A 27,343-nucleotide genomic window follows, 5' to 3' on the forward strand; every position below is an offset into this window, starting at 1 on the left:
CTGGGTGGGAAAAGCTCAAGCCCTTTAAGGAGAATTAAGACCCAAACTTTGACCCATTGGTTCATATGACACAGTCATGGGTGCAACCTTGGGCAATGGAAAGAACAGGGTCGGGAAGCAGACTGGCTTGAGTTGAAAGTAGACTGGAATTCTGTCATTGGCTGTGTGACCTTGGACAACTTGTTCCCTCTGACCTTCTGTTTTCTTACTTGCAAGGTGAGGATGCTCACATCTCCCTCACAGAAGATTACACATTTCCTTTGATTACACAGGAAAGCACAGATACACTCTGTTGGAGAAATTGACTCAATTGGGGTCATATAGATAGCATATATAAATATTGTGATGCAGATGAGGGTCATGATGGCAGGGGATTGTGTAATGGCGCAGAGAGCTGGGACAAGAAGAGGGGAAGTGGTTTCTGAGCAGAATCCTGGAAAAGGACTGGAGCTTTGCAGGGGGGTCTGGAAGGGGTGAAGGCATGAGAGTAGAAGACCCACCTGGGCAGAGACTCAGCTGTGTGGTGCATTGCAGGGTGTGTAGGAAACGAGACCCGTCCTGAGATGGATGCAACTCTTGGTGTAAGTTTTATCCAATGCGGGAACCCCTTCAATGACCCGGCCCTCTAGCTGCTCCTCCCAGCCTCCACCCCTTTGCACATGCCAGTCCCTCTGCTCAGAATGTTTCTCCTTTTGCATTCCACGCTAAACCACACCATCCTTTAGGTCTCAGCTCAAGTGCCATTTTCTCAGTAAAGCCTTCCCAGCTCCCCACTCCACCCCCTATTTTGTCCCTCTGTTCTTGAAACAGGTGTCCTTTCCTTTCCTCTCCCTTCCACATTATGGTTATAAAGTCATCTTCTGAGCTTCCGGTGTATGCTGTAGTCCCTTGTGTGCCCCACTCCTAGCCCAGCACATGGCACATAGTAGGAGTGCCATAAATATTTGCCGAGTAAATATGCCGAGTAAATTTGCCGAGTGAATAAATGAATTCCCACCCCTTCCACAGTTACGACCCCAGCCTGTCTTTTCTATCTGATCCCCGCAGACCCTTTCTGTATCGGTTTCCTATGGCTGCCAAAAGGAGTTACCATAAACTTCGTGGCTTAAAACAAGAGAAATTTATTCTTTTGTAATTCTGGAGGCCAGATGTCTGAAATCAATGTGTTGGCAGGACCGTGCTCCCTCTGGAGTCTCTAGGGGGACATTTTTCCCCTGCCTCTGGTGACTCCGGGTGTCCTTGGCTTGTGTCTGCCCCTCTGCAATTTCTGCCTCCATCTTTGCACGGCTTCCCCTCTGTGTGCAGGTTTTCTCCTCTTCTGTCTCTCCTAAAACACTTGTCATTGTATTCGGAACCCACAATAATTCAGGATGATCACATCTGAGATTCTTCTTTATGTCTGCAAAGACCCTTTTTCTAGATAGGTCCTGGAGGTTAGGACCTGGGCATATCTTTTTGGCAGCAACAGTGCAACCTGGCCCACCCCCGCCATCCCTTTCCCACAGTGGAACTGGCCTGCCCACCTTCTCTTGACTGTCCATCATGCTTTTCTCCCTCCTTTGTGCATGCTGCTACCACCCCTGTTCCTTGGAGGTCCCTCTTCCTTCCGTGAATGCTGACATTCCTGTGTTCTCCATGGGTCCTCCTGTGTTTCCCAGGTGACAGGAACTGCCTTCCCTTTGGAAACTCTCCAGCCACTCACGTGCAGTCCACTCTCCTCCTGCAGCAGGTCCTTTCCTCTGCCTGCTGTGCGGCATCTTATCAGCAACATCATGTGGGTCTGGAGGCTGAAGCTAGGGTTCTCGCTTCCTTATATTCCCTGCAGTCCCAAGGATGTTAGTAGAGGCTCAGGAGATTTTTGTGGATGGTAAAAAGTATCCGGAAAATGGACCCAGACACCTATGGTCAAAATAAAGACAGACAGTGATGACACAGTCATAGCCACCTTTCTGTCGTAAGAATACGTGTGCAGGGATACAGCTAGGGGATTTTAATTTTCTTTGACAGAGAGCAGGTGTCAGATTCAATGAGCTTATGTAATAAATGGGGTTTAAAATCCAGCAGACAATCCAAGGGACCTTCAGGGCCTGGAATGACCCATCAGGTTGGTTGTACTGACTGGAATCAAGGTGCTGACCTTTATCCCTCTTGGGGCCCACACCGTTTCTCATCTGAACACTGAAGTGGTTCAGATGTCACAGGAATGACCCGTTCCTTGAATGTCTGGTTGCCGGTAAAGCCATCAGAGCTGTTCTTAGCAGTGGCTCTCTCTGGGCATCTCCATTGTCTCCATTTCTCTGCCAGTGGGCATCCTCTGCCGGCCCCCCATGGCCACCCTGCTCCCCCACCTCCAGGCTCTGACTTACCAAGGCTTCACCTGTAGCTACACTCTGCCTGGCCTTCGGGTTTGAGCGCCTGTCAGCATCCAACTGCCTGAGACTTGCCATGTCCTAAACATCAGTCTGATGTTCACCTTGGTCTGGTCAGCAGTGGATAGGAGGGAGGAGGAGCAGAGGTTCATCTTTCAGGGACTGAGTAGGCAGAGACATTTTCCCTTGGAGGATTTTGGTGGGAGGCCATGAGAGACATTTCTGCTTCCAAATCACTGACTGTTGGTATCTTATTTTTCAGATTGATTGTATCCTGTGCTGAAGATGTTTCCAGAACAACAGAAAGAGGTATGTCATCACAAATCCAAAGATAAATAATCCATGCATTTTGACTCACTGCGGATTAGTTCTTCATTCAGTAACCATCAGTCTGTGGTGAAGAGTCACGATACTTCAGGGCATCCTAGAGGAGGGCTAACGACAGAACAAAACACCTGCCCTCCTGTCCTCACTGCCCCCGCTGCCCCCATTTCCCAACATCGATGCGTCCTCGGCCCTCATTCCTTGGTTCCAGTGACTGAGCTGGCTCCTTGCTCACTTCCACCCACTGCTTATAAAAATATCTTTTTCCATGACTCAGATTTCTCCCAGGCTCTGACTATCACCCTCTGCTTTGAACAGTCTCCCTCTTGCTTTCTTGGTTTTCTACTCTCTTGCCTCATGAGTGAATCCCCCCACCTCTGGTAATGACCCAGGGGAACTGTCTGCCATTAGTTTCACTTTCACTTGGCTTGTTACCTCTCAGATCTCTTGGCTTGTTTTCACACGGTTCAGAGAACGCTGTTCTTTCCTGAACCCAGTCTCACCTCCCAGGCCTCCAGTCCTGGCTTCTTGAGCTTTATCTGACTGGGCGGAGGGTAGGGTAACCACCACACCAACCCTTTGCTGAGTGGCCTCTCTTCGGAGTACCCATTTGTCCTACCCTGCCTACTCCTGTATCACACACTTTGTCACTGGGTGAGCCTAATGAGACTGAACAGTGGCAGAGGGACTTGTTAGGGAGTACGCAACACACACACACACACACGGCCACATGGTCCTTAGTTTGCCTTGTCCAAGTTTAAAGCACTAAACAATCCAAGAAGTCCATTTCAGAGAATCCTTCCAGAGGCTTCTTTGCTAGATCTCACATCCTTACTTTCAGCCCTGTCTTTGGGTTCATATTCTACGTTTTTTATTTATTTATTTATTTTTGGGACAGAGAGAGACAGAGCATGAATGGGGGAGGGGCAGAGAGAGAGGGAGACACAGAATCGGAAACAGGCTCCAGGCTCCGAGCCATCAGCCCAGAGCCTGACGCGGGGCTCGAACTCACGGACCGCGAGATCGTGACCTGGCTGAAGTCGGACGCTTAACCGACTGCGCCACCCAGGCGCCCCCGGGTTCATATTCTAATTACTCCAGCTCACTTCTACCCTTTAATTCCAGGCTGGGCTCCTGCATTTTCTTTTTATTATTTTTTTTTACATTTTTTTTTTGGCTCTCCTGTTTTCAAAGACAGTGTTTTTTAACTTTTGGGGTATAACATATAAACAGTAAAATGCATAAAATTCCTTAATCTTACGTGTACAACAGATTATCCCTTATGTGTACACCTGTGTAACCACACTCAGCTATAGGTGGTTCCAGCACCCCAGACAGTGCTGTGTGGCCCTTTCCATCAGTCCCCCCTATCTTCCCCACAGAGGTAACCTCACATAATACCAGGACTTCTCTCTTGTCTCTATATTAAACAACACTGGGAAATTTCAGGAAATACTTATTTGCTTATTTCAGGAAATACCTTCTCTGTGAAGTTGGCCAAACTACAAGTCCCCACATGACTTCTGTCACTTCTGACACCAGTTACAATTTCAGGGATTCCCAAAACCATCCTCAGTTTTGATAGTTCGTAAGACTCACAGAATTCACTGAGAGAGCTATGATACAGTTACGGTTTATTACAGGGAAAGGACACAAATTAGAACCAGCCAAAGGAAGGGATGCAGAGGACAGAGCTGGGGAGGCATCCAGATGTGGAGCTCCTGCTCGTCTTCTCTGTATGGAGTTGCTGGAGTTACGCTCCCACCATTGATGTGTGAGGATATGTGCAGGGGAGCTCAGCAGGGCATTTGGTGTCCAGTTTTTACTGCGGCTCGGTCACATACTCCCTGTGTGGCTTTTTTTTTTTTTTTTAATTTTTTTAATGTTTATTTTTGAGAGAGAGAACGAGAGAGATAGAGCGTGAGTGGGAGAGGGGAGGGGGAGAGAGAGAGAGATACAGAATCTTCATGAAGCAGGCTCCAGGCTCCAAGCTGTCAGCACAGAGCCCGATGTGGGGCTCGAACCCACGAACCGTGAGATCATGACCCGAACTAAAGTCGGACGCTTAACCGACTGAGCCACCCGGGCGTCCTCCTGTGTGGCTGCCTTTTAGTCTCTACTCCTCCTGGGGTCAGGCTAATATCTTTAGTCTCCAGTTCCTCCAGAGGTTGCATTTGGTACAACTGAACTCCCATCATATGCACATTGTTGGACTGTCTGGTGGCCAAAGCCCAGGCTGGCAAAGGTACTCCTGTCAGGCAGGATGTTCCAGGGGCCTAGAGATCACCTCCCAGTAGCTGAGGGCAGAGGCCAGACCTCTCTCTGGGTGAGGTAAACTCTTCACTACACCACCTGCATTGTCCTGACCACTGGGCAGGCAGTGCCGAGAGAGTGAGACTATGCGATTGATGGCACATTCCAAAGGCACATTTTAAACCTTGTTCTCTTAGGGGAGAAGGGTGCCTGGGTGGCTCAGCTGGTTAAGCTTTTTACTCTTGGTTTTGGTTCAGATCATGATGTAATGGTTTGTGGGATTGAGCCCCAAGCCTCGTGTTGGGCTCTGCACGGACATCCTGGAGTCTTCTTGGGATTCTCTCTCCTCCCTGTCTCTCTGCCCCTCCTCCACTTGTGTGCACCTGTGCTCTCTCTCAAAAAAAAAAAAAAAGTTCTCGTAGGGGGGAAAACTGCCAATGAAAGCAACAAAGACTGTTTTTCCAATTAGAGGGTTTACTTAAAAATTTCTTAATTTAAAAAAAAAGTTTTTTTTAATGTTTATTTATTTTTGAGACAGAGAGAGACAGAGCATGAACGGGGGAGGGGCAGAGAGAGAGGGAGACACAGAATCCGAAGCAGGCTCCAGGCTCTGAGCTATCAGCCCAGAGCCCGACGCGGGGCTCGAACTCACGGACTGCGAGATCATGACCTGAGTTGAAGTCGGACGTTTAACCGACTGAGCCACCCAGGCGCCCCAAAAATTTCTTAATTTTTAATTTTCTAAATTTTTTACTTGGTTTAAGCACTTGATTTTGATTACAAACGCATTTCAGTTAATAAAAACTACAACACGAAAAATAATTTAACCACCTACATAAAGAAAGTGTTTTATTGATCTTGCAAAAGTCCTTTATTATAAATAATTATATAATATTATAACATTGGGGTGCCTGGGTGGGTCAGTCGGTTAAACATCTGACTTTGTCTGTGCTCTTAGCACAGAACCTGCTTTGGATCCTCTGTCCCTCTCTCTTTCTGCCCCTACCCTGCTCATGCTCTCTCTATCTCAAAAATAAATAAACATAATAATAATATTATAACATTAAGGAATTTTAAAGTAATTTTTTAAAGTTTATTTTTTTTTTGAGAGAGATAGAGACAGTGTGTGCGAATAAAGGAAGGGCAGAGAGAGAGGGGGAGAAAACTCCCAGCAGGCTCTGCCCTGTCAGCATGGAACCTGATGTGGGGCTCAAACTCATGAAACCATGAGATCATGACCTGAGCTGAAACCAACAGGAGGACGTTTAATCAACTGAGCCACCCAGGCGCCCCATAAAATTAAGGAATTTTAAACTAGAAAGTCCTTCAACTGAAAAGGAAAAAAGTATGATAAGAAGAGAGAGATTTAATGTTTGGAAATTTATGTTAGCCTTTGTCAGCAAGAACTGAGCATAGCCGGGCCAGGTTCTGGATGTATTGTAATGTAGTGTTGCTCAGACAGTCCACTGTTCCCCTGTGGCCAGAATGATCTCCTGGCTTCTAATGGCATTGCTCTTAAACAAAGTTAAAACTCCTAAATGTGTGACTAAGACCCTCTATAATTGGACCCTGCTTCTTTCTCTAGGCTCATCTTCTGTGCCTCCCTTTGCCCCGATGCACTTCTCACTTCTTATTTTGGAGCTTATTTTGCAGACTCAAATGCTCTGTGTCCTCTGGGCCCCTGGGCTTTCACAGATGTTTTCCCCACTGCTTGGATAATCTCTCCTCCCCCAGACTTCACTCCATGTTGAGTGGAGTGGCTAACTCCTCCTTGTCCTCAGGCCTCCGCTTAGAAGTCAAGAAGAGGCTTTCCTAAAGCCTCAATTATAAAAAGGTATTTTTACCTCACCACCTAACCTGTAGTCAGTGTGGTCAGAAGTGGAGAAGGTTTTGGCTGAGCTTTTCAATATCCTAGTGCCTGGTTGTTGTTCAGTGGAAATAATTCATTTCCCACCTGACTGCGTATGTAAGGGCTGAATGTAGTGTCACTGATTGTTCTAGAATCTAGACCAAGGAATCAGTGTGTGTGTAAGCACTTTCCACTCAGTGCCCATAGCAGACATTCCTAATTAATCTTGACATTGGCACATGAAGTGAGACCTATTTACTACCTTTGTTTAAAATTCAGATGGCCTAAGAGGGACATGTTGGTTCTACCTAACTGATAGAGCCAGCCTAGAAGTTTGGTAAAAAAAAAAAATTTTTATAGATGTGGGGGGTGGGTAACCAAATCTAGTCTCTCTTGTTAAAATAGCTTTATTATTGTAATAAATCTAGAGAGAGGAGAACAGGGAGCGAGAGTTTCCCTTGTTAGTTAAACATATTCCATTTGCACATTGGTTTGGATTCCCAGGAGAACAGTATGCAAGCTGATGGATCTTCCCCATAAAAAGGCCCTGGCATTGGGCCATTGTAAAATTAAAATGAATTCAGATTCATTCATGCATGCAACTTTAATTTACAATTAAAATATTATGGTTACATATTTTAATAAGAATAATTAGGTGGACTCAACTGAATCAACTCTTCTGTTTAATGAGACAGAACCCAGTATCCTAATGAAAAGGCAGGTGGCTGTGTCAGGAAACGTGTTTCAGATTGTCTTTCGTGGAGTCAGGCATTTTTGTTCTTTTTCTATTCTAATGTCCAGAGTGAGCAGTTTGGCTTTTCTGCGTCACTAAAGGCCCTTGCTCTCTGCCACGTTGAGCTCCTCTTCTGTGATGTGTGAATAAACAGTTCCCTCCTGCCGGACAGTGTTTCATGACGTCCCACATTCTGGTCCCTCCAGGGCACTGGGTTTGTTCCTCTGCCCAGGGCTCACGTGATGTAAATGGGACAGTCCAGCCTCTGTGATATGACTGGAAGGGTGGGCCGAAACCCCTTTTGTGGGTGTAGGTGTGGGGGATGGGATGTATATCTCCTCTGCTCTCCTGGATCATGATGACTGAATTCTACCTTGAGAAATGTATACCTTTAGGATGAGCGTTTTTCTCCAAAATGTACATACTTGATTCTGGGTAGAGCGGCAAATACCAGTATTGACACCTAGTGGCAATAAATCCTCAGCTCTGTGGCAGTGGATACCCTGAATGGAACGGATCCAAGTGGGCCCAGGAGAGTTCCAGGGACCATGAGGACCCTGCCGCCGAGGGAGGAGACAGGGCCCTACACGGAAAGATGCCAGGGATGTGCTGCTCTTTCGGATGTGTTGCCTCAAAACTTAACATTTACATGCTCAGGATATGCTTTTGCTGACTGATGGCAACCTCTTGGGCTCGCTCTAGGAAAGCATACTTTCCTTATTGGGAAACTGATTGGAAACTGACTGGGCTGGAACCAGCAAATGTCATTAAAGAATATCCCATAAGCAGGCCTTCCACCTGGGTCCTGTGATGCTGGGGACTTTGAAGGCAAGTGACGAGACAAGACAGAACGCTCTCCTACTCCGCCAAACAAAATTTTTTTTTCCTTCTTTGCCTGTGTGGTGTGATATAATAATAGGAAAAACTGGATGTGAGATAAGTGGGGATTTTTCTGTATATCCAAAACTGTGCTAAAATTAACACTTTTATTGTTTTTTAAAAATTTTATGTTTTTATTATTTATTTTTGAGAGAGAGAGAGACAGAGCATGAGTAGGGCAGGGGCAGAGAGAGAGGGAGACACAGTATCCGAAGCAGGCTCCAGGCTCTGAGCTGTCAGCACAGAGCCCGACACGGGGCTCAAACGCACAGACCACGAGATCCCAACCTGATCTGAAGTCGGATGCTTAACCGACTGAGCCACCCAGGTGCCCCTAAAATTAACACTTTTGAAGCAAATTACATTGAATTATATATGCTCAACATATAAAGGTTTCTAAAAGATTGTGCAGTAAATAAAGCAGGATACAAAACAGTATTTATATTATCCCATTTGTGTTAAAATTAAATATATATACATACACATGCCAATTCTATATCTATATATAATATAAAAATTATAAAAGTCCTCACTAGGTAGACAAAAAGCAGGGCGTCCAGCATGTAGGGGACTTCATTTTCATGGTGTATTCATCTGTGTTTGAAATTTTATGTATCTCTCTTTAATTACATACATGTTTTATTTTTATAGGAATGAAAAAATCTTATTTTTTAAGGTAGATAAGTATTAGGCTATTATGTTAATGGTGTCAATAAATGTTGAATAAATGGTTAACATTTTAGGTCTCTGTTTCTGACTTGCTTTCACTTTCAGGTGCCACATTTGTTCCTTTTCATAAAGCAGTCATCTTAGGATGACCCCCCCTCCCTCTCCCTCCCTTCCTCTCTCCCTTCTTCCCTTTTACTTTCTCTGATTGTAACCTTTCATTGTGAAATTTTAAACGTACACAAAGCAGAGAGGTACACAAGGGTTCATTACATTATTCTAGGGATTCAACAATTAGCACATTGTTCATTCATGACCAAGCTATCCCCCACCCATATTCATTTTTTCGTGGGACCAGGCAGTGAATTACTTTGAAACAAATTCTAGACGTTGTGTATTTTCATCTGTAAATATTTCAGTATACATTTCTAACAAATGACCCTTCTTAGGAACAAACCAGATTATTACACCTTAACTAATTAGCATTCTTTCATACCATCAAATCTTCAGTCAGTGTTCAAGTTTTTTGGATTCTGTTGGGGGTAGGGGGAATGTATATATTTAGTTCTCATTATGATCCAAATAGGGACCACACACTGCATTTAGTTACTGTTTTGCTTACAGTCTGTTATTCTGCCTTTTTCCCCTTTTGTAATTAATTTGTTGAAGAAACTACATCTTTTTGTTCAGTAGATATTTTCACAAACTGGATTTTGCTGATTGTGTCCTGTGGTATAGTTTAATACAGGTTGGCAATTACTTCTTACTGCAAAAGATGAGTTTTTTCCCACTGCACTTTTCCTAATGTATTACGAGATACAAAAGGTAACTCTCCTTAATTTTGAACCCTACTTGTATAAAAAAGCTTGCAACATCACGAACTGTTATAAGTCATACAAAAGGCAGGTCTAAGTGAATCTTATCCATGGTTATTTCTCCTAAAGTAATAAAAGCTTTCTTAAAAATCATCATTCAAAACTGCCAGAGCATGGCATTTAAACACCCTCCAAGCTATAAAGTAGAAAGTAACATCCCTTGTAGTATTCCTTTAGGTGATTTGTCATAACTGTTATTAGGAAATAGGAAGCTCACTTGATGCATTCCTTCTGCCTTTCAAGCTTGTTATTTGTAAAGAATGTAGTGTGCAAAATGGGTTAAATATTAGTTTTGAGATTGTTATGTGAGAGTCCTGAACAGAACACTGGTGAATAAGACATTGGTTAAATTCTGCAAGTTAGAACAGTGCCTAGCACAGAGTCCATGTTCTTTAGTTGAATGAATGAATGAATGAATGAAAATATGAATGAATCCTTAGTTTAAACACATAAGCATGTAAAACATACTTTGGAATAGGAAAAAAAAAGTCCTGAGAAAGTGAACGCATAATGAAACAAGTTTTCATTTTTGTGATAGAAAATTCTCATCAAGGCTATGAAAAATTACTCTTCATTAGCACTTAGAGGTTCTGATTTATTGTCTTGTCTTTTTGTAATCTGAGTAAATATTCTTACAATTAGCACAAGGTTATGCTTCCTGTACTACAAAGCTAGGCTACAGTGAAAATTAAAAAAAAAAACCCACACCTATCAAAATGGCTAACATAGACTATAGGGATAACACCCCCAGAAACTGGTAGGTGCTGTGATGTCACATTATGGTGGTGATTTGCATTTCCTAGTGGCTAATGATGTTATACCACTTTTCATGTCCTTGTCTGCCATCTATATGTCCTTGACGAAAGGTCTCTGTGTGTGTTTTGCCTATTTTCTAATCGAACTCTTTATTTTTTTTAATGTTGAATTTTGTTTTTGTTTTTTTAAGTTTATTTATTTATTTTGAGAGAGACCGAGAGAGCTTGTGTGGGGAGGGACAGAGAGAGAGGAGAGGAAGAATCCCAAGCAGGCTCCTCGTGGTCAGTACAGAGCCTGATGTGGGGCTCAGACTCAGGAACCTGAGATCATGACCTGAGCTGAAATCAGGAGTCAGACGCTTAACCTGCTGAGCCACCCAGGTGCCACATAAATGTTGAGTTTTGAGAGTTCTTTATATGTTCTAGGTACAAGTCCTTTGAAGGATGTGTGATTTGCAAGTATTTTCTTCTAGTCTGTCATCTGTCTTTTCAACTTCTTTTCAGGGTCTTTTGCAGAGGAAAGGTTTTTAGTTTTGGTGAGGTCCACTGTATAACCATTTCCTTATGTGTATTATCCTTTTTGGTATCGAGTCGATGAACTCTTCATCTATGCCTAGGACCCAAAGATTTTCTCATATTTTTTCCTAACTGTTTTATGGTTTTGTGTTTACATTTAAATATATGATCCGTTTGAATTAATTTTTGTGGAAGGTGCAAGGGTCAGGTCAAAGTTCATCTTGGGCCTGTCGATGTCTAATTGCTGCAGAGCCACTTGTTCAAAGGCTGTCTATACTTCACCGAATTGTTTTTTTATTTAAAAAATATTTTTTTTTGTTTATTATTGAGAAACAGAGAGAGACAGAGCATGAGCAGGGGAGGGGCAGAGAGAAGGGGAGACACAGAATCTGAAGCAGGCTCCAGGCTCTGGGCTGTCAGCACAGAGCCTGATGCGGGGCTCAAATTCACAAACCGCGAGATCATGACCTGAGCCGAAGTCGGACGCTTAACCGACTGAGCCACCCAGGCGCCCCCTTCATTGAATTGTTTTTACACGTTTGTCAAAAGTTAGTTGGACATCCCTGTATAGGTCTATTTCGGGGTTTTCTGTTCTGTTCTGTCGATCTGTGTACCTCTCCCAATACTGTACTGTCTTGATTACTGCAGCAGGGGGATTCTTTTCACTCTTTTGTACTTTTTCAAAATTGTTTTGGCTATTCTAGGGTCTGTCCCTTTCCATGTAAATTTTAGAAGAATCTCATCTGTGTCTTCAGAAAATCTTACTGGGATTTATACAGGAATTGCATTAAACCCATAAATCAGTTTGGAGAGAACTGATCTCTTTACTCTGTTGAGTCTTTCAATACATGAACGCAGTACAGACATATACTTATGTAGACATATACAGAGAAATGTAGACTTCTTTGATTTCTTTCAACTGCATCTTGTAATTTTCAGCATACAGAATCTACATTCTTTGTTTTTGAGTCATCTCTGTAATCAGTTGTTTGATTAATTTTCTAACATTTCATGAGGACTATACTACGGTGCTTGGGGCTAGAAATATAAAAATGGAATAGAAAGCCTTTGAGAAGAGCATGTTGTTTGAACTGATATTGGCTAAGAGCAACAAAGATAATATTTTCCCTCCAAAATAATTACAGAGAAGATGGAAATCATCTGAGATTTATCATTGCCAAAAGTACCGCTAGATAGAATGTTTGAGAGCACAAGCTTTGAGTTTGAATATTGAAATGGCCAATAGCTCAGCCTGTTGGCTGTTTGGCTTTGGGCCAGTTGCTTAAATTAAGCTTTAGAAGCCTTACTTTCCTTATCTGTAAAATGGGACAGATAATTAATTGACCGCTTCCTTAGAATTGTTGTAAAGATTAAAGAAAAACATATGTAAAACGCTTGTCACAGTGCTCTATATAATACAGTTATTTTTATTGTTAATTTCATCTCCTATCAGGGCTAAGGAAGAGAAGACAAGGTAGACGAGTAAATAGACAAAGGTTGAACCTGGGGCAGTGGTGGTGGGGGACAGGATGCATTACAATCAAAGAGCGATTATTATAAGAGAACACAGGAATTAGATTTTCAAAGAGTCTAGCAGTCTCTCTTTCTTCAGAAGCCTTTTCCCACATGGAGAACAGTAGGGATCAGTTAGTTTAAATTTTTAATTCTACTCTGCCTGGCTTCTTCCTCCACACTAGATACAGTCATTAGGCCCAAGAAGTCATTAAAGTGTTTAATAAGGTTATTAAATTGACTGACTGCTGCTGCTGAAGCAATTTTCAGAGGAAATCCATATGATTGTAGGTGTGGAACTCGGAACTGTCCTCTGCGGCTGACAAGCTGTCAACATTCCTTTGAAGGATGGTGGGCAGCATCGTGAGGGATGCGTCTAATTAAGAGATTATAGGTGAACCTTGGCTTCCTGGGTGTGCTATTCATAGCTGGATGTACGGCGAAACTTCACTAATTCCTACTAATTGCGGGGTGGGGGAGGGGAGGCCCATCTGAATTATAGAATATTTTAAAATAAATGTACTTTTATTACTTTCAAGTACATATTTTAACTCCAACTAGGCAAACAAATTGTCGTCTGGCACGGGTCTTCGGGGACCCAAGTTATTGAAGCTATCAGGATGATTTTCAATTATTTCTATGTAAATAGGTGCTTCTAGAGTTCTTTAGGGTGCTCGAAAACAGTTTGTTCTCATAGATCTTAAACATCGCTCGCGTAGCCATATGCTGTTAATTGGCACACCCTTAGAGGAAGGGGTTTGGTAAATTAAGATAAACTTTAGACCAGCTGCTAAATAACTTCTCATTAATTCACGGAGTCCAAGAACCCAAGCGGATGAGGATATTATTCCAGTTCAGGTTGGATCTTGTTTTTTTCCCGAAGGCAGTTCATTCATTCCTGCAGGCATTCATTTATTCATTAGGTGATATTAATGGAATGCATTGGCTGTGCCAGGCACCCAGGTCGGCTGTGACGGCCTGGGCTACCCTGAAGGACCTCAGTGTCCGAGAGAGGGGACCTACAGGTATCACAGCACAGTAAGCTGTGGCAAGTAGGGACAGTGCCCAGGATGTGCCCGGAGGTGTTAGAGGCTCGGAAGAGGGTCAGATGAATCAGACTGGGTGAACTGCAGGATTTCCAGAGACTGAGTTGCATTTTGAAAGAAGAATTGGAGTTAGCAGACCATGAAGGCTAGAGGAAGATGATGATGAAGAAGAAAGCGGAAAGTAGGGTAGGGATCGCAGTCCAGGCAGAGGGAACAGTATGTTCAAAGGCATGGAGGGCTGAACTGGCATGTCATGTAGGCGACCTTTGTTTAGCCTTTGTCCATGAGTAGAGCGAAAATCATGTTGTGCTACCTAAGGAGTCTGAACTTGATCTTGAAAATTATGGCGCAGGTTTTGAAGGACTTTTAGCAGGAAAGTGACATCCCCAGATGTGTGCGTTGGGGCCATTCTTGTCTTAGTGTGGGGGATGACCTGGGTGCAGGCGAAGTCTGGCATAATTGCGTTTCGGGCGGGGTTGCTGGAGATGAGATGGGGGAGAAGGATGCGGTGTGTGGCAATGGTATAGACTCTGTGCTCGTGAGACTTCTAGGCAAGAGGCTGGAGATGTGGAGAGACGCCCAGGCTGGGCTGGGGATGGAATCATCAGCTCCTGCTGGGTGCTCGAAAGCATATGTTTGCATGAGATCATCCTGGAAGTGCATCTGGGTGTGAAAAACAGCAGCTGGGGGTGGCTCTCAGGGCCCTAGCGATGTTTAAGAGAGTGAGAAGGGAAGAGCTCACCATCCACAAAAGAATAGGGAAATTTAGCCCTCCTACCAAGTTAAAAATTTTCAAGATTGAAAAAATATTTGGAGTTTTAGCACCATAGTTGACTTTAAATGTGCATTTAAAATGCATTGCTGTTCTTGGGGGGGCCCGAGTGGCTCAGTAGGCTAAGTGTCTGATCCTTGATTTCCCCTTAAGTCATGATCTCACGGTTCATGGGTTCAAGCCCCATGTTGGGTTCCGCTCGGATTCCCTGTCTCCCTCTCTCTCTGCACCCCCCCCCATCCCGGTCAAAAATAAATAAACATTAAAAAAAATACATTGCTGCTCTTACAAGACTTTTTTTCCCCCAGCAAAGTTTTTGAATATGTATTCAACATGTCCTTCCCTATGTAAAGAGTAGACTTTAATAAGTAACAATAATAGCAGAGTCTGAGAATTCCAACCCATTGAGATGAAGAAAAGACTTTTTTACTGTAATTTTTCATTATGTTGTCCATCCCTTCTATAAATATTATGAGGCGCTTGCTCTGAGCAAGTACTGTGAAATCCTTAGGTCAGTCTGAGTTTTGCTGAAAAATTACAGTGTTAGTGTGTTTGCTGCTGGGTTCTTAAATTAATAATTTTTTGTACTTTAAGAAACACATACAATTGATTTAGCTTAATTTTTTATTTCCAGTGTCTGTGGGAAGGTCTCAATGCTTTGGGTTTATTTTAAGCATTTTCCTTTCTGTGTAATAATACTTTACCTTTATGTAGTACTTAATGAAAAACTTCCCAGGGTTTCCACTGGTGTTTTATAATTTGATACTTGTAACAAATAGCTGGGATATTGTTCAAACAGGCATTATTCCCATTTTCCAGATGTGGAAACAGAGGCTCAGTGAATAAGTTCATAATTTAGAATGTCGTGAACCAGAATTTATCCCTAGTCTTGTGACCATAAATTCAGTGCTCTTTCCATGAAACGGGACATGTTACTCAAAGCTTACATGTTAATGGTTGGGCTGTAGCAAGCAGATAGTGGGGGGAAATAAAAGCCCCCCTTTTTTTCCCCAGAACTATTTGTCATTGCTACCATCATCGATTAATAGAATGTTGAGTGGTCAGGGGCGTTGTGACACTGTAGTAACTGTGGGTTTTATAGTTTTAGTTTAGATTTTTTTTTTTTTAATCACAAGTTTGTACACATTGACAAATGGATTTCCTTTTCTTTTCATTTTTGTTTAGTCTGTGTAGAGACCCACTATTTCACTAACAGGTGCATATCTTCTGCTATTAATATAGAACACTGAAGGGCATGTGGGTGGCTGAGTCAGCTAAGTGTCCGACTTCGGCTCAGGTCACAGTCTCACAGTTTGTGGGTACGAGCCCCACAGCAGGCTCTCTGCTGTCAGCGCAGAGCCTGCTTTGATCCTCTGTCCCCCCCCCCCTCTGCCCCTCCCTAGCTAGCGTGCATAGCGCGCGCTCTCTCTCTCTCTTTCTCAAAAATAAACATTTGAAAAAAAATACAGAACATTGAGCCGTTGGAAATATTTAATTCCCCTTTTGGTATATTCAGGAACTCCGGCCTCTCCAGTGGAAAAGTGGAGCTGCTAGCACCCTGTGAGGGCTCATGGCCCACATGTGACCTGATGACTGGGTGCCTTCTGGCTGTAGGGTGGTGGAGGGATGGAGTGGGGGCATGCACAATAACCTTGCCTGCTGTTATCAATGTCCTGCCTTGCTCAGTGTAGGCATAGTGGTGATCAAGGCCCACACTGCTTTTAGGGGTTTTCATTAAAACATGAAGACGTTTTAATTTTTTTTTTTTTAATTTACATCCAAGTTAGTTAGTGTATAGTGCAACAATGATTTCAGGGGTAGATTCCTTAATGCCCCTTTCCCATTTAGCCCATCCCCCCCTCCCACAACCCCTCCAGTAAACCCTCTGTCTGTTCTCCATATTTAAGAGTCTCTTATGCTTTGTCCCCCTCCCTGTTTTTATATTATCTTTGCTTCCCTTCCCTTATGTTCTTCTGTTTGGTGTCTTAAAGTTCTCCTATGAGTGAGGTCGTATGATATTTGTCTTTCTCTGACTAATTTCGCTTAGCGTAATACCCTCCGGTTCCATCCACGTAGTTGCAAATGGCAAATTTCATTCTTTTTGATCGCTGAGTAATACCCCATTGTATGTAGATAGATAGATAGATAGATAGATAGATACCACCTCTTCTTTATCCATTCATCCATCGATGGACATTTGGGCTCTTTCCATACTTTGGCTATTGTCGATGGTGCTGTTATAAACATTGGGGTGCATGTGCCCCTTTGAAACAGCACACCTGTATCCCTTGGATAAATACCTACTAGTGCAATTGCAGGGTCATAGGGTAGTTCTATTTTTAATTTATTGAGGAACCTCCATACTGTTTTCCAGAGTGGCTGCACCAGTTTGCATTCCCACCAGCAGTGCAAAAGAGATCCTTTCTCCGCATCCTCGCCAACATCTGTTGTTGCCTGAGTTGTTAATGTTAGCCATTCTGACAGCTGTGAGGGTGGTATCTCATTGTGGTTTGGACTTGTATTTCCCTGATGATGAGTGATGTGGAGCATTTTTTCATGTGTTGGTCGGCCACTGAAAATGTTTTAATTTCCTTTTAAACCAGAAAAATAAAATGAACTTTCAGATCAAACGAAAGGTTTTAATATATAATATTAATATATTCCTCTTTATGTCAGTGTGGTTATAAAGTATGATTTTTTATTTTATTTATTTATTTTTTTGGTGTGTGTGTGGCAGAAAGGTCTCATGAAGGCAAAAGTCCCCAAGGCCCATGAAAGCCAGAATGCAGCTCTAAGTGTGTGTGTGGGGGAGGGGGGAGGTGCATGGTTTGGAAAGATAAATGTGGTCTGCTTTGGATTCTGGTCTTCTCTTCCTAACCTATTTTCCCTTCTGTTCATTGATTCATTGATGATTAGTCCATTAAGAACTCTGGGTGTGTGAAAAGTACTGCAGGGAAATGAGTTACACACACACACACTCACAGGAGACGGAAATGACAGTTAGACTAAGGGCAGGGTGCCTGGGTTTGTTTCAGTTTCCATCTCTGAACAGTTTCTCTTACAATTTAGAATGTACTTTTGAGAGGCGCCTGGGGGGCTCAGTTGGTTAAGTGTCTGACTCTTGATTTCAGTTTGGGTCATGAGCTCAGGGTTGGTGAGTTTGAAACTCACGTCAGGCTCTGTGCTGACAGCATGGAGCCTGCTTGGGATTGTCTCCCTCACTCTCTGCCTCTCCCCCACTTGCTCTCTCTCTTAAAATAAATAAAAATAAACTTTAAAAAAGGGGGTTTGAGAAATAATGGCCAAAAGAGCATCACTATGTTGTCTTATTTTTATTATCTGTCTTCTAAATGACTTAAAAAAAATACATAAGGAAAGCTTTTAAAGTAAGACTTTTGGGAAGATTAACTCATAATCCCTGTATCCTTCAGGCAGGCAGTAGGGCAGAAGTCTCAAATTCAAGAACAAAGTTTATGTTGCCTTAGAAGGTGAAATTTGAGGGGCACCTGGGTGGCTCAGTCATTTGGGCATCCCACTTCGGCTCAGGTCATGATCTTGCGGTCTGGACCGTGGGTTCAAGCCCTGGGTTGGGCTCTGTGCTGATAGCTCAGAGCCTGGAGCTGCTTTGGATTCTGCATGTCCCTCTCTCTCTCCTCTTCCCCTGCTTGCACTCTCTCTCTCTCTGTGTCTCTCAAAAATGAATAAACATTAACAAAAAATTTTAAAAAAGGTGAAACTTCATAGGTGTCAAAAGGGAATGTGAGCTGGTTTTTTTCGCCTTTTTAAAAAATTCCCTGGGCTGAAAAATGATCATTTTATGGTCTGTGTAACAGAATAGAGGTACTCTGTCCAGAAAACACCATCATCTCTCTTCTGCTTCTGCTCTACAAACATTCAGAGCCTGCCTCTCAGATGTGCCAGCACAAAGCAGTAACAGAAGCCTAAGATTTCAGCTTTGATGTCCCCCCTTTTTAGATAAAAAGTTGAAATATTTAAAATAAAATTAAATTTGGGGCACCTGGGTGGCACAGTCAGTTAAGCATCCAGCTTTGGCTCAGGTTATGATCTCACAGTCCATGGGATGGAGCCCCACATTGGGCTCTGTGCTAACAGCATAGAGCTGCTTAGGATTCTCTCCCTTTCTTTCTGCCCCTCCCCAGCTCACTCGCATTTTCTCTCTCAAAATAAATACATAAACTTAAGAAAATTAAAAAAATAAATTGAATTAGGGGTGCCTGGCTGGTTCAGTCGGTAGAGCATGCAACTCTTGATCTTGGGGTTGTGAGTTTGAGCTCTATGTTGGGTATAGAGATTATCTAAAAATAATATCTTTAGAAAGAATTTGGGGCACCTGGCTGGCTGAATTGGTGGAGCGTGCAACTCTTAATCTTCGGGTTGTGGGTTTGAGCCCCACATTCAGTGTAGAGCTTACTTAAAAATGAAATCTTTAAAAATAAGTAATAAGATTTAAAAATTCAGTTAGCAAATTTGTGATCACCAAGCGAATAAATTAATACTTTCAGATTTATCATGCCAAACATAATCGTTTGTTGTATATGATGTCATATTTTTATACTAAGAATATTTAGTAAAGAGCACTTTTTGGAAACCATTGTGTTTTAAATTTTACCCTGTATTTCCAATTTTTGTTATCTTTTGAAAGGAACAAGATTGTCTACCAGGTATTTTTTTTAACATCTCTTTTTACTTATAACATGAGGTTATTAAGAAGGTGAAATTATTTACTATAAGGGAAAGTGTATTTAAAAAAATAGAAAAGTATGGGGTTAAAGGGTTTCATCTTTCTAAGTTATTGTTGCTTATTCTCATGAAGGTGGGGTGTGTAGAAAGTCATTTTCATCTTCCGTTGCTTGCTTATCCCATGTCCTTTGCCACTCTTCTATTTTCTTCTAGGAAGTGATATATCAGGTAGGGCCTATAGTTTTTTTATTTCACTTATTTATTTTTATTTATATTTGGGGGGAGCGCAAGAGGGGGAGGGGCAGAGAGAGGGGTACAGAGGATCTGAAGCGGGCGCTATACTGACAGGCTGACAGCAGTGAGCCCGAATTTGAGGGCTCGAACTCACGAACTGCGAGATCATGATCTGAGCCGAAGTCAGACGCTCAACTGACTGAGTCACCCAGGTGCCCCAGGGCCTATGGTTTTAACGTAGGGAGATGAAAAAAGTAAGAAATGGCTGCTGTAAAGAAAGTGAAAAAAAGAAAGAAAAGTAAGATTTGAGAAAAATCTGAACGTATTTCATGATTCAAAATGACACATCAGTTACTTTATTACGGTCTTCATTAACCTGTAAGACTCCCTAGAAGGACCCCCAGGTTGGATTTACACCATTTTAAAAATTCCATTTGTGGCAGAAATGCTCTTGGACTTCCCATAGTGCCTGATTCATTAGCTTTACTTCTTGTTTTTAAAAGAATGAACAACCACAGCTCATTTCAGTTTTGTTCCAGTACTGTGTGCTTCTCTCCCTTCTTTCCAGCCCTGCTCGCGATTCTGAAACATATTCCTTTGTTTATGATGCCTTTACAGGAATTTGTAAGTGTCTGGGTTCGAGATCCTCGGATTCAGAAGGAGGACTTTTGGCATTCTTATATTGACTATGAGATATGTATTCATGTAAGTATTCAGTCAATAGTCTGCAGAAATCATGGCAGTTTTTAGGTATCATGCATTTGATGGGACACACTGTTATACTTCAAATTGATATTTGTAAAAATGTTCCTATCTCAAATAACTGACTTTGGATGATTATAACTAATGCTTGTGTCTCAAATGGAGTAGTAAGTTGGTTCCTAAAGTTGGAAAATTACTCATTAGAATTGCTTATTGTACCTTTGCTAATACTAATATTTTAAAGTTTATTGCCTTCATGTATGAATATGTGAATACATCTAAAATTCACAGTTAAAGTGTATTTATAGCTCATTAATGGTATTTCTTTATGATCTGTTATAGCATATTTCTGAGTAATAGATTGCCTGATAAATCTTAGGTTTTAAGAGGATATAGAGCTTTCTGGGAAACTGATGTGCAGTGGTTTTATATGTAGAATAAGAAAGTGGAAAATAAATACGTGCAATTATTTTGCCTTAGTCTAGATTCGTAATTAACATACGTAAATAACTAGAAATGATGTACTTTATTTGGAAGTAATACTTTATCATAATCTTGAGCATTTTTGTGTGGTGTATGGCCTTCTGTAATCATCTTGAACAAGGGTTAGCAAACTTTTTTTGTAAACACTGAGGTAGTAAATGTCTTCAGCTTTGGAGTATACATTCTGTCTCAAAACTACTCAATTCCACTATTGTAGGGCGAAAGCAGTCCTAAACAATACACAAATGAATAGATGTAACTGTATTCCAATAAAACTTTATTTGCAAAGCTAAGTGGCAGGCTGGATGTGGCCCACAGGCTATAGTTTATTGGACCTGATCGTGAAGATAGGTTCCTTTTCCCATCTGATTTAGTCCAGACTTCTCTTGGGAGCATAGACTCAGATTTTATCTGTGACTGTATGCAATGTGAAGTAAAATCTAGCCACCTTTAATCTTCCCATTGTAAATAGTTAAATTGATAGATTAGACACCCAGGCATCAGCCATAAAACTTTTTTTTCTCTCCTTTCTTCCCTTTTTTTTCTTTCAAAGTTCTCCAACTTAGAAAATAAAAACTCAGAACTGCTTGCTTTTTTTTTTTTTTTTTTTTTTTTTAGAACTGCTTTTCTGATGATTGTGTTGAAGACCACTGCCAGGGTATACCTTGTATTTTGATTTTGTTTTGGTTTTACTCATAAAATCCCACCAGATATGTGTTCTGTGTGGAAAATTATGAGTATGTAAGAGTAAGCATTTGGAAATGAAACGTAATTCTTTAGTTGCCTTTTTAACTTCTTCTGAAAAATTTGTGTGTCCTTATCACACTTCATGGGAGACATGAAATTTAATTATCCTCAGAGAGTTAATGAAAGCGTAGATTTTTTTTCTCTGCTACATAAGTTGCATTAGGTGAATTCAGAAATGTCTGTCTCAAGCCAGAAATGATAGATTCCACAAATATTATTTGGTGGTGTTCTGGCGTTTCTCTGAAATGCTAGTACATTGACAATGACTAAATCTTCTTGGCTTGGGAGATAACAGAATAAGCAAACAGATTTAGAGGAACTTAAAAATTAGTGATCTCAGCATAGTCTGGTCCTAACTATCCATACCTGTTTATGATTAGGAATGAGGTGGGGGCCTGGGTGGGGGGGACTAGAGAGCTCTAGTCAGCCTCATTTAGGTGCTGTACCCATAGGGCTTTGCAGTAGAGAAGCCGGTAGTTAACCCATTTAAATGAACCTCAAGAGAAATGACACCAGGTGACTGTGGAATCTCAGCATTTATTTAGAATTGTAAACTAGTGAACTGTATATGCTCTCCTAACCTTGTCCTGCAAATGAAGGACTTATGGATGGACCTTTGTCTGGCATAGGTGCCAGGTGGATCTCCAACTGACACCCACATTATTGACATCCACAATAATCCAGAACAGAGAAATGAAAGGGAGTTGAAATCGGTTCAGTCCTACCTGAGGTGTCAGGAGTCCCTGCAGTGGCCTGGTCCTCTAGAGGACACCTGCCCAGGCCTTGTTAGGACACTCGTCCTGGTGTGAACGGTCTGCTGACTCAGTCCCCCAGGGGTCACTTTAGAGTGAGGCCGTAGTAAGCTTTGAAATCCACACACAGAATGTTACTGTGCCCCAGACTCCATCTTGTGCGTTTTGCTGCCGTGTTGTCAAAGGTGACAGGCTTTAGACCAGTAGCTCCTTTGGGGGCAGATCTCTTCATCTGTCTGCATTCTAAGGTTTCCTGAACTTTATCAAGTTTAGGAGAACCAGGAGCTGTGCCGTACCTTTCATGGGGGTGGGGGTGGGGGTGGGGGTGGGGGTGGTTTAAGAACTCAGGCACATAGTCACTCACACTCGCCAAGGGAAACAACTGCTGGGTGCTTAGGTGCTAAGTGGTAGGATAATCATGATTTTTGAAAGAATAAAAATCTTGGGGACCCAAAACACTCTCATTTGGCAGGGTAAAGATCATGAAATAGAAGTTCGAAATAAATGTAGAGAACAGAAATCTTACGAAACCATTAGTCAGGTATCTGCCAGTCTCTCTTGTTTTACACAAAGGAGAAAGGAGAAACATGTATTTACTGGTCTTGGGTTTACCCCGAGAGAAGCATTGCTGTTCTGCTTAGGATGGGGACTCTGTAGGTGGCTTTTCCAAGTCTGCCTTAGGGTAGCTGGAAGCAAACCGACATCTCCTATCTAATAACAGTATTAATAGAGAACATTTGTCAGGTACTTACCATCAATCCTTATGACCACCCAGTAAAATAGGTGTGTACTACTTCACCCCCATTTTACCACTCAGCAAACTAGAGTTTAAGTGACTTGCCATATGGCAGGGCCAGAACTGGCACGTGGGTTCCCCATGGGTATAATTGTCCCTGTGCACCACAAGCCTCTCTCTACCTTGGATCGCACTCCCTTGCACATCTAGTAGAGAAGGAGAATGCTCTTCTCTTGTTTAAAAGTGATACCAGGGGGTGCCTGGCTGGCTCAGTCAGTAGAGCGTGAGACTCTTGAGTTCAGGGTTGTGAGTTCAAGCCCCGCTCTGGGTGTGGAGCCTACTTGAAATAAACATTAAAAAAAAAAAGTGATTTCAGGATGCCTGAAAACCACCAAACCTGGTGGTTTGTGTGATCTGTACTGATGGCCGTATCAAGGATATGATGGCTTCTCGTGGTGTCGTGTCAAGGGCCATAAGAAGGTGTCTCTAATTCCCAAAGGCTTCTCCAGCCTCATGGGTGGACGGTATTAAAATGGAAGGGATGACCCCGAGTTTTTATTGGTCATTTAGACTGCAGGATTTGTTTAATTTTTATGATTCATCTTTGAAAGCAGTACTAATAGGTGAGCAGGAGGCTACCTCAGGACTCAGGGGACGGCAGGGTCAGGCTTTGCCCCAGGGCAACACTGCGCGTTGATGTCATCCCGGCTGTTTTTCAGGGATGTAATAGATAGTGGTGGGCTTTGTGCAAGATTGGAATCTGGCACAAGAGCAACTGTGCTTTTGGTTTTTTTAAATCCTATGCAAATGAACATGGGCACATTTGGTGAGTTCGAGATGGAGGAAAAAACATTTTTTCCTTAAATGGGGCTTGTATTTTTCTTTTTCTTCAAACAGACCAATAGCATGTGTTTTACAATGAAAACATCCTGTGTGCGAAGAAGATACAGAGAATTTGTGTGGCTGAGGCAGAGACTCCAAAGTAATGCGTTGCTGGTGTAAGTGATTTAAATAAGTGATATTGGGGAGGCTTTATTATTATATTCAATATTTTAAAATTCGTCATGCATTAAGATTCAGAAAACATGAAGGATTTGATAGGCTTCTTGATTGCCATCTATAGCTTTAGTTAGTTTTGTGGCTGCTACATCTGAATACAAAATTTATCACTTGCATTTCACTAACCTGTTGAGTATTGACCATGAAAGCCCTCAAAAATTTTTAAAAATGGGTTTTTCTTTAAGTTAATTAATTATCTTATACCCTTATTATATATACTCTATAATATATACAACTATATGATAATTATAACATAATTTGCTTTCGCTTGGAGAAATTTTGTCCCTAACCCACCTTGATTTGATTATTAAAAAAATTTTTTTTTCCTTTTTCCTAAGGCAACTGCCAGAACTTCCATCTAAAAACCTGTTTTTCAACATGAATAATCGCCAGCATGTAGATCAGCGCCGTCAGGGTTTGGAAGATTTCCTCAGAAAGTAAGTGTGCAGAAACTCTTGCGGCCATACAGGAGTTGTAAGCAAAGTGCTTTGCAAAAGTTGAGTGTCCTATAATTATGTAGGGGAGAAGAATATCAGTGTTCCAAATATTAATAATAATCTAGAGCCGGGGCGCCTGGGTGGTGCAGTCGGTTAAGCGTCCGACTTCAGCCAGGTCACGATCTCACGGTCCATGAGTTCGAGCCCCGCGTCAGGCTCTGGGCTGATGGCTCGGAGCCTGGAGCCTGTTTCTGATTTTGTGTCTCCCTCTCTCTCTGCCTCTCCCCCGTTCATGCTCTGTCTCTCTCTGTCCCAAAAATAAATAAAAAACGTTGAAAAAAAAAATTAAAAAAAAAAAAAATAATAATAATCTAGAGCCTAGCTCAGTAGTTCATTTCCTATATTAGATCGCCATCTTGTGGCTGACATCTTATCGTGCACATCTGGGACCACATCTTCTAGAAGGAAAACAATGAGCTAATTGAGTCTGGTGATGAATAAATCTGTGGTCCTTGAAGCTGTAAAGCAGAGCCAAATTACTACTCAGCTGACAAAAGTAAAATTTGCGAGGAAGCAAACATGCTTTATTAAAAAGGTGCTACTTAAAAACTATCTTTATTTACAACATTTCGGATCGACAGACCAAAATCCGTTCTCCAGTGCATTGGCTGCTAAGTGATACTGTTCTGGGCTCTTCTAAAGGAAGACTTTAACTCTCCTCTTTGGAGGGAATGTTTATAAGGGAGTATTTATTGGTGGTTGAATAGTCCCGGTGGGTTATTAACTCTGGATTGCTTGGTGATGGTAGGCAGTGCAGTTAAAACGACTTGAATTCTCACCGCTATAATTTCTTTCTGTCCCCACTCCGGAATGCTAGAATACACATCGTGTGAGACAGCACTTTGGTTTGCACACAGACGCTGAGGCCAGACTGTCTGGGTTCAAATTTTGGCTCTGCTACTTATGAGCTGAGGGGCTGGGAGCATTTTCTACCTCCTGTGTGCTTTTGTTTTTTTTCCATCTATAAAATGGGGTTAAAAATAGTATGTACTTCATATAGTTGTTGAGAGGATGAAGTGAGTTAATGAATAGAAAGCACTCACAATAGTGTGACATGTCATGTGTGGTATTGGCTGTTATTGTTTTGATCCACTTAGACATGAAATAGCTTTGAGCTAATTTTTTAAACTTCCCATTTTATAGATAAGGAAATAGGCTGAGTCATAGGACTGCTGGTTAGTGGCAGGGCCCAGCTTCCTAAGCTGTCTTTCTTTTTCTCCTGACTTCAGGGTCTGCAGTAATCTCCTTTTGAGTTCATTCACTCCATGGGACCTTAGAGCCAGCCTGAAATAATATACTGCCTTCTCCCCATATGGCTCACTCATAAAGGGTTTGGATATTAAGTATGCACATGAATATTAATATTTATTTCCATTAAGTTGATATAGTGTCTTTCCTTGGAAGGGGTCATGGAGACATACAGAAATATCCACGATTATAAATTGAAGGAGGGCCAGAAAGGAAAAAGAACAGAGGAATAAAAATGACAAGAGACCATAAGAACCCATTAACCAAGCCGAGTCCTCAGAAAACATTACAGTGGTATTCTTTTGGGTATCACAGGCATGACGGAACAAAGGCCTGGTCAACTTTTTTCTGCCCGTTTCCTTTGGAGACCGCTCTGCTTTTAATTGTTGTCTGTATGAGACCCAGGTGGCTGATGGCGTCTCCCTTAAGATGTGGCCCCAGTTGTCCAAGTTGGCCGAACGGCCTGTCAGTGCAGATGCTGTTCAGGAAGCTGCAGACTGGCCATTGGCAGTGGGGCCTGGGTGGGGACAGCCAAATCCTGCAGTCCCTGTCAGCACTCGGGGGCCGCTTGTCTTCCTTAGAGAAGTCTCCTTTTTGGAGGTCAAAGAACAGCATGTGTCTCTGTCTTTACATTGAGTTAAGCTCAGGGCATGTGTTTTTGACCAGGAATCACTTCGCTGCTTTGAATACGACCTTTTTTCCACAGTTGATCTGCCAAATTAATGACTGAATCAATGTCATTTGGCTGCAGTGCACTTAGGCTTGTGCTTGGTTATTTTTACATACTGTGTCGTTTGGCTGTTTGCGGATTGAATTTGATGCATACATCATAGCAGAAAGTATCCTGGATCAGGAGCTTGAAGAGCTGGGTTCCAGGTCTCCTATAAGTCGCAACTCCTAATTTTTTTCTGGCCATCCGACCTTGGAAGAGTCACTTAATTCTTGTGTGCCTTTGTTGTAAAGGGTATGATGATGTAGCACATTCACTGCTGCCCTAGTTGGTTGTGTCGTTAAGATGATGCATTGGTAAGGACTCTGGAAACCTATTTAGTAAGTGACTACTTCCGACTGCGCACAATGGACACCAATCCTTATCCACTTGAAGCTTCCATTCTAGTGGGAAAGTCCTATGTACTTACCAGGGGATGGCTAGGTTCATTAAAATTGGGTCTGGGTTACCATCCAGAAGTCAAATCAGAGAAGAGACAGCAAGTTCGCTTGTGGTGTCTGTTCCACTGTGGTGTGTGAACATTAGTCTCCAAGCTGGTGAGTTTCACATTAAAAGTGAAGCTGGTGCTTCTACGTGGTTTGAACCTGAAGGAAGCAACAAGTCTATAATACCACACGGCCGGATTCACCCCCGACCTAAATGGCCTAAATACCATGGCCCCTTCAGGTCCTCCTCACCCTCCTTCTGTGTCCCTCGGATTCGGATGCATAGCTTTGTCCATCCAGTCTGTGTAGAAGTAGCAACCTTCCAGCTCTTTTCCCCTGGGATCCCCTGAGCCCAAGTCCATTTTGGGAAGCGGGATGTGACTTGCAACTCGGCGGTCTCAGTGCCATCTCAGTGCCGTGTCCTGACCCCAGCTTGACATCCCCTGAGGCCCCATGAGGTACCTGCTAAGTAGTGGTTAC

General features: G+C 42.3%; 1 protein-coding gene across 3 annotated transcripts in view; it reads left to right on the top strand.

The window, feature by feature from the left end:
- The window catches only part of SNX10 (sorting nexin 10), a 73,562-nt gene that overhangs the window by 40,482 nt on the left and 5,737 nt on the right, over positions 1-27,343 (top strand). For all 3 annotated transcript variants that reach the window (XM_049641625.1, XM_049641624.1, XM_049641623.1), the window contains exons 2-5: positions 2,632-2,678; positions 20,103-20,189; positions 23,802-23,902; positions 24,302-24,400. In XM_049641625.1, coding sequence (XP_049497582.1) covers positions 2,655-2,678; positions 20,103-20,189; positions 23,802-23,902; positions 24,302-24,400 — 311 coding nt within the window. In that variant the 5' untranslated portion in view covers positions 2,632-2,654. The remainder of the gene's footprint in view (positions 1-2,631; positions 2,679-20,102; positions 20,190-23,801; positions 23,903-24,301; positions 24,401-27,343) is intronic.

Source organism: Panthera uncia, chromosome A2, assembly GCF_023721935.1.
Source record: "Panthera uncia isolate 11264 chromosome A2, Puncia_PCG_1.0, whole genome shotgun sequence".
Classification (NCBI taxonomy): Eukaryota; Metazoa; Chordata; class Mammalia; order Carnivora; family Felidae; genus Panthera; species Panthera uncia.